Source organism: Mus pahari, chromosome 19, assembly GCF_900095145.1.
Source record: "Mus pahari chromosome 19, PAHARI_EIJ_v1.1, whole genome shotgun sequence".
Lineage (NCBI taxonomy): Eukaryota > Metazoa > Chordata > Mammalia > Rodentia > Muridae > Mus > Mus pahari.
In genome coordinates, this window is record NC_034608.1 from 40,545,475 (window position 1) to 40,556,468 (window position 10,994).

At 42.3% G+C, this 10,994-nt stretch overlaps 1 protein-coding gene across 2 annotated transcripts in view; it reads right to left on the reverse strand.

Annotated features, from left to right (window-relative positions):
* Positions 1-10,116, reverse strand: part of Vdac3 (voltage dependent anion channel 3) — a 16,753-nt gene extending 6,637 nt beyond the window's left edge. Inside the window, exons 1-5 of one of the 2 annotated variants that reach the window (XM_021218744.1) lie at positions 9,992-10,116; positions 5,571-5,639; positions 4,420-4,469; positions 2,464-2,466; positions 137-289 (exon numbers count right to left, since the gene is read on the reverse strand). In XM_021218744.1, coding sequence (XP_021074403.1) covers positions 137-289; positions 2,464-2,466; positions 4,420-4,469; positions 5,571-5,637 — 273 coding nt within the window. In that variant the 5' untranslated portion in view covers positions 5,638-5,639; positions 9,992-10,116. The remainder of the gene's footprint in view (positions 1-136; positions 290-2,463; positions 2,467-4,419; positions 4,470-5,570; positions 5,640-9,991) is intronic. The other variant, XM_021218745.1, reaches the window with a different exon arrangement.
* Between the last annotated feature and the right edge of the window lie 878 nt (positions 10,117-10,994).

The window sequence follows — 10,994 nt, forward strand, 5'->3', positions numbered from 1 at the left end:
AGATCTGACTCCCTCTTCTGGAGTGTCTGAGGACAGCTACAGTGTATTTACATATAATAAATAAATAAATAAATAAATCTTAAAAAAAAAAAAGGAACCATTAAACCTACAAATAGCTTCTAGTGCTTTTTCTTACCTTATTCTCCCAAGAGATTTCTGTCCCAAGAGTATTGTCTGTATTCCACTTTTGGGTGAAGGTGAGCCCATAGTTGCAGACCTTATATTTGGTCTCTAGGTTGCCTGATGCTTTCCCTGTATCAGTATAAGCATGACCTGAAGTAGAAAATTCCTGGTAGACAAGAAAAAAATAATTATTTTAAAATGATTTCACCAAACAGAAACCAACCCTATCCTTCAACAACATACCTTCTGCTTCCTTTCTGTCTCTAACCAGGTTTAGAATATTCCATTACTCCTCCCTTCTTACTGATATTTATTATTCCACATATTCTTTTTTAATGAGCATATTAAAATTTTAACTTTAAGAGAACAATATCTCTCATGGAAATAAATGCCTTTATTAAAAAGGTAAAAATACTGAATTTTGAGAATCTCACTTTCTTGGCCTAAGATGACTATCGAGTCTCTATAATACTTGTCAAACAGTAAATCTAGAGGTGATTAAAAACCTAAACACTAGCTTCCACTTTCTTTTCATAATCAACAGTTTAGTACTTTGTAAGCAGGGGTAGTAAAAGTGTGGGGGTGAAGTGGAGGGTGGAGGTGGGATGGAGTGAAGGGTAGAGGTGGGGTGTGCTAGGGATGGGATCCAAGGCCCTGCCCATATCTCTATCACTGAGCTGCAGCATCAGCCTATTGTTTAGTTATGACTGATTTAGTTTTATGTGTCTATATGAATGTCTGTATATATATGTATGTATACTATGTGTATGCCTGGTGCCCATCAAGACCAGAAAGGGAATTGGACACAATGGAAATAGAGTTACAGGCAGGTGTAAACTGTATGTGGTGCTAGGAACCAAACCTGGGTCCTCTGCGAGTACAGCAAATGCTTTCAACTGCTGAGCCATCTCTCCAGCCCCAACTACTGTTTTTTTTTGTTTTTTTTTTTTTAAAGATTTATTTATTTATTATATGTAAGTACACTGTAGCTGTCTTCAGACACTCCAGAAGAGGGCATCAGATCTTGTTATGGATGGTTATGAGCCACTATGTGGTTGCTGAGATTTGAACTCTGCACCTTTGGAAGAGCAGTCGGGTGCTCTTACCCACTGAGCCATCTCACCAGCCCTACTGTTTTTAAAAATGTATTTTTATGGGCATGTGAAGTAGCTTAATGGTAAAGTGCTTGCCTAGTGTGCTCAAGGACCTGGGTTCCATCCCAGCACTAGGAAAGGAAAAACACAGTGAACAAATGCACTCAACGTAAACGTGATCCTTTTCAATTATATACTGACATATAGCACTCAAGTATATTTACAGTATTGTCAAACGTGAATGCTTCAACCACAAAACTATCTGTAAAACTTTTACCATAAGCACTTTCAAACGACAATCTATTTTCACAATAAAACAGAATTTTTAATTCCTTTTTCCTTCTCCTCCATCAGGCCTACCCTCTAAAGTATCAAATAATCGCTTTGAATGCTGTAAGTGTATCTACCTCCCAATCTCAGTGTCCTTTCCATCGTGTGACAACTAGCAGTTAGGAAAAGACCTTCTAAGGGACGCAAACAGTCAATACCTGTCACTGACAACCTGTGACTGCCCGGAAGGAAACGTCTGCCTGGCCCTGTTCTCAAGGAGCGTTTCTGAAATCTGGCCAGCAGCAATGGACGGCAACCCTTCCTAAACAGTCTGTTTCACTGAGGGCAACAGGAATCCTCCCTTTAGCCCTAACTCAAGTTCTGCACAGATGAAACTGTGGGGGACTATGTACGATCTGTAACACTACACAAGAAGCTTCTAAAATGAAAACCATGCTGTCCACTTAGGGCAAGGCGTTAAGAAAAATGATACAGCATAAGCCATGTTTAACGGCTAAGGTCAACTCCTTAATGTGAAAACTGTTTGCTTTTAATAATTGTCTAATATTGTCTAATTGTCTAATATTGTAGTTTTTATATTTGCTTTCCAATAATGGCAAATACAGTAACTACTTTGGTGTTATTCCACGTCTTTCTTCTGTCTGTTAAAGTCTGGCACTTTTATCAAGAATCTAAAGCACCAGACACACAAATTCAAAGAAAAGGCAAGGCTACCACTGTTCTAAGCTGAAGTGCAGACACTGCCTCCATTTGGGTCTAATTTGACAAGTAAGTAAAGTATAAACACATTTACAACATGAAAACGGCATCCTCAGCTATGTGTTTAATGTTCGTAAGCAACACAGACAAAGATCACTGTGAAACATAAACAATGTACAACAAAAGACGAAGTTAACCCTAGGTTAACAGAGACAAGCAATCCCAAAACAAGCACACAGGCAGGCTTTCTCCTCACCATCTGAATGCACACCAGCACCACAGCAGCATGAAAGGAAGAGAGAAAGGTACAGTTGACTTTTCCAACACAACTACTGTAACTTGTGAAAATTCTAAAATGTGTACAGTTTTCCTATTTCAACAGAACCATAGCCTCCTTAGAACAGCAGGCCACACATATATTCACTTCTGATAGAGAAAGAGGCAAACCACAGCTGTGCAGAGTAAAATGCAAAGTATCACATGAGTGGCGCACACCTTTCATCTTCTAATTAAATACTATATTCACAAATAAAACTTATATGCGTCTGAATAAAGAAGTAGCCTGTAAATCAGAGAAGACAGTGAATTAAATGTTCACCCAGGTAAGAGTCAGTGCTGAGGGCTTGTCTAGCACACACAAGGCCCTGGGTATCCAGCACCAAAAAAAGGGAAAAAAGAAAAAGGAAAAAAAAAGAAGAAGAAAAAGGAGGAATAAAAAAGAAAAGAGAAGGAAAAAAGTTAGCCCACTAGGCCTAGTGACACAGGCCTACCATCCAGTTACTTAGAAGGCTGAGCAGGAACACAGCAGGATCAAGCCTATCTGGGATACAGGGTGGGTTCAAAAAAAAACACTGGCACCTTAGTAAGACCTTGTCTCAGATTAGAATGTAAAAATAGAGCTGGGGGCTAGGGTGCAATTCACTGGCGTATAATATTTTGTTTTTTGTTTTTCTGTATTTTTTTCTTGAGACAGGGTCTCACTATATAGCCCTGGCTGACCTGAACTTGCTCTGTAGACCAGGCTGGCCTGGAATACACAGAGATCCACTTGTCTCTGCTCAATACAGAGTACCAGGAGAAAAAGTTAATCTATTTACTGAGATTTACTGAATGTCTGTCTAATGATGTTTTGAAAAATATGCCAACATCTTAACTTCCAATAAAAAAGACTGGAAGATCGGGAGGCAGAGGCAGGCGGATTTCTGAGTTCGAGGTCAGCCTGGTCTACAAAGTGAGTTCCAGGACAGCCAGGGCTATACAGAGAAACCCTGTCTCGAAAAACAAAAAAACAAAAAGACTGGAAGAGAATCAGTTAAAATACATAAAACCGAGCCTGGTAGAAGTGCAAACATTTAATCCCAGCACTCGAGGCAGAGGCAGAGGCAGAGGCAGAGAGGCAGAGAGGCAGAGAGGCAGAGAGGCAGAGGATCTCTGTGAATTCAAGGCCAGACTGTTCTACAGAGCAAATTCCAGGACATCCAGGGATACACAGAAAAACCCTGTTTCAAAACAACAACAATAACAATAATAATAATAATAATATTTTTAAAAAGCAATAAAAAAAAAACCCACATAAAAACAAGGTCTTCCAAAGGACTAGGGTTTGATTCCCAGCAATCACAAGGTGACTCACAACTGTAACTCCAGTTCCAAATGGTCTGACAGCCTTTTTTGGCTTTCCTGGCACCAAGCCCACACCAGGTACAGACATACATCTAGGCAAAATGCCCATACACATAAAATAAATTAATTCACTTTCAGAAATATAAAATAAGCACATATATATATATATATATATATATATATATATATATATATATATATAATATTTCTATATTTTGTATAAATTAATAATGAAAAAGACAGATTGAAATTGTTTTTATAAAATTTTTATAAATCATTATAATGAAAGGTTTCAGTACTCATATACATTCATGAAATTTTTTACATATATGATGGGAGTCAAAAATATACATTCTGTATCATCTCAGAGTGAGATGCCTGATCCTCTTATGAAGACAAAGACTCCAGCTGCCAATCCAACCTAACCGTCCCCTGGCTTCACAGTCCCAGTGGGTCTGAGAAGGGCGCCGCTGTAGGGCAGGCAGCGGTGTCAAGGGCATGCTGGTTTATACAACAGGAAACCATTATTTTAAAACCACTTCCCTTAAATTAACATTCTTTAACCATTAGAAACATATTAGGTACTCACCACTCCACTACATGACTTGGTTTTCAGATCTATTTTGACCATGCCAAACCCTAGAAACATTCATAAACAAAGTAATATACAAAATTTAGCTTTTGCTCCAGTTTTTTTCAACTTAAAAAATATGCAAGTAATACATTACACATCCCATATGGAAAACACATGGTATTCTCATCAGACAAGAAGTTAAAAAGAAACTGATTTATGACAAAAGAAGTATAATACTAAATACCCTAAAAATGAATAAACTCATACCTCTAAAGTATAAAAAAAGAAAGACAGGAAGACAGACAGACAGACAGAAAAGAAAAATGCACTATTCTAAAATCTAAAATTACTCACATATCTATGTGCTGTGGATATATATGTACGTGCACATGTATATGTACATTTGTGTATGTGTACATGTATGCAAGGTAAAAATATAATAAACATTAGTAGTAAGGAAAAAAGTATACAGAACAGAAAAATCAAAAATTTAGTATTTTAAAACCTAGAACATTTTCTAATTGGAATAAAGATAACATATTTTATCAAAGAAAGAAAAAGATGACATTTCTACTGTCATTAAAAATCAGTATATTAAAAAGCATTGTACAGGCTGGGAATGGTGGCACACACCTTTAATCCCAGTACTCAGAAGGCAGAGGCAAGTGGATCTCTGTGTATTCCAGGCCAGCCTGGTCTACAGAGCAAGCTCAGGTCAGCCAGGGCTATATAGTGAGACCCTGTCTCAAGAAAAAATACAGAAAAACAAAAAACAAAATACTATACAGAAAGGGGATAAGCACTTTAATCATAACCAGAACTAGTGAAATGAGGCATAAATATTATATGTGGATGCTACTTCATATTACAGATAATATTAGATATGCCTATGTATGTGTGTATGTATAACAACTGCTCTCCTAATGTTGCAGAGGAGCCTAAGGAATGAGAGGTAAGAGGCTATTAGCAGCCCTTAATACCTATGGTGTACGTTAATGGTCACTTTCCCTTACTTTACTAACAGCACATATCTTGCACATTTCACCAACTGAACTATTCCCCAGCCTACAAAGCAAACATTTTAAGGATCTGTAAAAGCATGCAGCTGAACCCTCAGAATTCACCACGAACCCCAACTGGACATAAAATTTACACTGCGTACTTACCATACCCTTTGTTAAAGACATCCTTGGCAGCCTTTCCTAGGTCGCAGTAAGTTGGTGTGTTACACATATCTTGAAAATGAAAACAAAGATTAACCATTCAGTATGTTCACTCCTAACTCTTCCACTCTTTCATCCCGAGAAGGTGTTTTTTTTCCTTTGCACCACTAACACTATACCCTAATGCAATCAAAATTCGAAGATGGAGTTCTGTCCTAAAACCAGAAAATAAGAGTTTACTCCTGAGATCCAGAGTTTATCATTTTTACTGTGTATGTGTGATAGGTACACATTTGTGCAGGCACACATGCATGTGTCTTATTCCTCAGGTGCCATTTACATTTTCTGAGACGGGGTCTTTCACTGAGCTAGCTACGCAGAGCCCCAAGGTCCTTCTGCCTGTTCACACCTCTTCAAAGCTGGGATTACACATACACACAATTATGCCTGGCCTTTTCAAATGGGTTTTGAAGGTTAAACTCAGATCCTCGTGATTGTGTATTTTAGCAACTGAGCTATTCCCTGGACCACAAAGGAAAAATTTTATGGAACTGTAAAAACATGCAATTAAGTCCTCAGGGTTGAGGTATGAGAATCCAGCTTCAATCCCAATACCACACCCTACAGTAAAAAAGTACACCGGTGCATGCCTGCCATCTCTGCGCAGCTACTGAAGCACAACAGTAACAAATTCAAGGCCAGTCTAGGCAACTTAGAGAAATCTCCAAAAGGGAGGCTGTAGGGATTGGGAGGAGGGAGGGTTAAAGGCCTTGGCTATATTTTGCTACTCTGAAATTCAGTCCCTAAAATAAGACCTGATGGTTCAAGCCTGCAATCCTAGCTAAAGAGGCTGATGCAAGAGGACCACAGAATGAGCCTAGGCCTGGGCAACTTAGTGAGACTGATCCAAAGACAAGAATAACAGGTTAAAGAGAACTGAGAACATTTGCCTAGCACACAGGGGCCTCAGGTTCAATCCCCATACTATAGCCATGCCAGAAAAGCTTCACTGGGACTGGAGAGAGTTCAATAGTTAAGAGTGCTGGCTGTTCTTCCAAAGGGTGTCAACATGGCCTCTCACATATCTTTAACTCCAGTTCCAAGGGCTATAATGAATGACCTTTTCTGGTCTCTATAGGCACCACACACGTGGCACATAGACATGCATTTGGGCATAACGCTCACACACACAAAATTACAAAAAATTAAAAAGAAGAAATAAAATGTAAAAGCTTTGAAGCTAGGTGTGGTGGTGGTTCATGCCTTTATTCTCAGCACGCAGGAGGCAGACAAGGGCAGCGTGAGGCCAGCCTTGTCTACACAGAGAGTTCCAGACCAATCACAACAACTTAGCCAGACCCTGTCTCAAAACAAAATTTAAAATAAAATAAAAGGCTTCAAGAGACTGGACCAGATGTCTCAACAGACTACAGTAGGAGGACATCAAATCCATGATCAGTCTGGGTTCCAAGATCCTATCTCAAAACACAAATGAAGAAACAAACAAACAACAAGCCCACCTACGAAAGCTGGAGTGGTGGCTGAGCGATTAAGAGCACGTGTCAGGCAGCCCGTAACCACCTGTAACTACAACTCTAGGGGATTTGACACACTCAGCAAGGACCTGCACACAGTTGATATACATACAAACACACAATATAATAAAGATTTTTAAAACCTACTAAATGAAATATACTATTCAAGGATATGATCTTTCCCAAAGCTTTTCTTTAAATGTTATACTTTTACTATTAGCCAGAAATAGAATAGAATCTATCTGCAATAACCTGCTTACCAAAAATAGGTGTGAACTTTGAAATTAAAACCTTTGAAAACCAAGGTGCTTTCTATCTTATCTACTCATAATTCACCCAATTTCTGTAGAAAGCCAGTAAGACCCTCATACTGAATTCTCGGTGAACACATCTTCCCTTATCCCTCTGCACAGCAGATCCCTGCAGCAATTTCTATTGTCTTCCTGTTAAAGACTCAAAAGCCAAGTCTAAGCAATCACTCAACGACCTCAAATAACTCCATTAGCGGGATTTTATGACACCAGAAAATTCCAAAATACCAGTCAGCTTCCAGGCACTCCCACCTGGGGGCCACATGCAGGCCACATGCAGCCAAGAATACCTATGAATGTGACTCTACCTACAAAAAAGTAAACTTATTAAAGCAGGAGATTTGAGGTTAGTGAGGTGGAATTAAGGACTAACTGCCAAGACTCATGACCTGAGTTCTATCCCTCAGACACACTCGGTGGAAGGAGAGAACCAACTCGGCACAAGTTGTCTTCTGACACAAATAGTGTCATGCAGTGGCATGCAGGCTTCTAAACACATCAAACTAACTAATTCTCTCATTTGGGGCTAAGATAGCTCAACGAGGTGCTTCTCGCCAAACCTAACAACCTGACTCTGATGCCAGAACACATGGGTGGTAGAACCAACTCCCCTAAGTCATCCTCTGATTGGCCCACATGGGCAGAAGCAAAAGCATGCACACATGAAATATATAAATGAATAAAGATAAATAAATAAAACACAGGGTGGACATGGGGAAACATGACTTCAACCCCAGCACTCAGAAGGCAAAGGCAGACACAATGTGTACATCTGAAGCAAGCTAGGGGTGCTACATAATGAATAAAGAGAAAAAAAAAAAAAAGCCTGACTGTCTGACCTTAATAGATGACAAAGTTATTGACCATGAACTTTGTAGATGAAGTTGTGTCAAATCAACAGGCTGAACACATCTTCCAGTTACAATCACTATGCCTGAACTATGGACACTTTGCAAATCATTTAAATAACTAGCCTGTATATTTATACTCAGTCAGTCCAACTCTTAATCTAATTCCTGCTAGGCTTTTGCCTAAAAATAAACAGGGCCTTGGTTTATAGCCCAGAATCGCCTCAATCCTACTGTGTAGCAAGGTTAACCTCTCAACATGATAGTCCTTAGTTTCCGGGGAGCTAGGATTATAGCTGTGTGCCACCAGATTCAGCAAGACTCATTTCCTAACTGGAAAGTCATTTAAAATTTGTACCTATCACATGCACGCACTATGGTATAAAGTTAAGAAAGAGCATACAAAAAAAAAAAAAATCATATATAAAGTCGGGGCAAAGGAGATGGCTCAATTGGCAAAGTGTCTGTCACACAAGCATGAGGAACTGAGTATGAATCTCCAGGACCCACACAGCATTGGGGTAGGCAAAAAGCAGAGACAGGAGGATCCCTAGGGCTCTCTCAGTTCAGTGAGAAGACCTATACCCAACATCAATTACTGGGCTCCACATGCATACGTATGTGCGCACAAACGTGTACACATACCACATAAACAAGTTCACACACACCCCAAAATTATAGAGAAATGGGGATGGCATATGAGTAAAGCACTTATCTTACATAGAATAGATCTGTAATTGATGCCATGGGTTTTATCCAAGGAAAAGTTAAGGAGTCAAGGAAAATGAGTGGTACTGATGTTCTACATCAATCTATAATAAAATTCTGCTCTATGTTATAGAGTTTGGAGTCCACTAACAGGGTAATTTTACAGTCCCGGTAGTAATGCACATCTTTTGCCATCATTCTAGGAGGGAGGAAACGCAGGTCTTACGTATTCAGACTGAAACGTTTATGCAGTTTTAGGTTTTCATACTGATCAGGGAGAAAATACTCCAAGGTGGTCGAAACTAGTGCTATTTACAAGCTGCTTTTAGCGTTTTGATCTCAAAAATCACCACTTTGCAAAAGTCAAGTGGCTAACTGAAGTCGTTCATGCCCAAACTGTCCCTTATTCCGGCCCATGATCCTGATGGGAAATGCACTGCTGGTATGATCAAGCAAAAAAATTGAGAAAACCCAGACTCCATGTTACTCGAGAGGCACAAGCTACAACCTCCCAATCGTCTTAGCGCAACAACACGGCTATGCACCATGCCCTGGGGCTGCATTAGAGCCGGAGAGGACAACAAAAGGCACTAACTAGAGGAGACGGCTTCTCTTTTGTTCCTTGTTTCTGCTTTTTAAGATGCATGAAGATCATCCACCCTTGGGCCATCGGGAGTGCAAGACACGCCTGACAGGTGCTGGACCCGTCAGAGAGAGGGGGTGAGGACAGGGTCGGGTGTAGGTTTGGGGGTTCCAGGACTCGTCCTCTCTAGAAACCGCCCTCCTTCCAGCCTGGCCCCGGGCAGACCGCCAGAGCGCACGCCGGGCGCGGCGGAAGGTCGCGGCCGGCCCAGGGCGGCGACTCCCGCCCTCGGGCGACCAGCAGGGTCCGGGCAGCGGAGTCTTCCCCCGCCTCGCCTCGCCCTAGGCCGGCGCCCCTCAGCTCCTCCTCCACGGCCTCGGCCGGCTCGTCAGGCCCGCCGGCCGGCCGCCCACCCGGCCCGCAGCAGCGGCCGCCTCACCTACAACCGGAGGGTGGGCCCGTCCCGCTCCACCAAGGCAACGCTGAAGGTCTTCTCGAACCAACGCCGTCTGCGCCTGCGCGACCTCGCTCCCCCCGCCGCGCCTGCGCGCCTGCGCGCCCGTCGCCCCCTAGCGCGAGTGCGCGCGGCGCGGCGCCGCGCCTCAGACCCGACGCGCAGGCCCCACCCCCTCGCGCGCCGCCAACTGTCCGGCTGCGCGTGCGCAGTGGAGGCCCTGCCGGCGGGTGACCGGCGCGGGGTGGTGTGGAAATGGCCGAAAGGCCTTTGAGGACCCTAGCTGGGCCGGGAGGCGCGGCTCTCGCGAGAACGTGCCGAAGCCGTGGCTACTGTCCCCTGAAGGGGCGCGGGCGGGCTCTGCGGACACGAGCTGCAAGCCAGAGTGCAGAATGAGAAAACCCAGGCCCTAGGGGTTAGGCGACTGCGGGCTTGTAGAGCATGCAAGTTAGTTCAAGAGAGAGGAGATGGAGAGAGAGCTCTTCTTAGAGAAATCAATGTCGCAGAAATTGTGCAAGGAGCACACCACTGCTTTAGAGCCACCGTAGTGACAACGGACTCCTCAGCAAACGGCTAAGGAGATCCCGATGGTTCCCAGGAGTCACTCCGCGGATTATTTACTGAAGTGGGAAGGACCTTCACAGCCAGAAAATCGCCTTCACCAAGTGATTCAAGCTAGCTTCTTGTGCCCTGTGGGGCACAGGCAGGGACACAAGTCGATATTCTTCTATTCTTGGTTGTGAGCCCAGCCTTTAACTGCTGAGCCCTCTCTCCAGCCCACAAGTCAGTATTCTTAACAAAGCGTGGAATTTGTCAATGGGCGACAAAGCAAATCCTAATTAAGGGACCTTCTGCAAAGCAACTGCTCAGTCTTCAATGTCATGAAAGATGAGGACAAGGGTACCAGTCAGTTCCAAGTTTAAGAAGAAAAAAAGATTTAATGCTAAAGTGCTTTTGTGATTCTCAGTTGGACTGTGGATAAAACCAA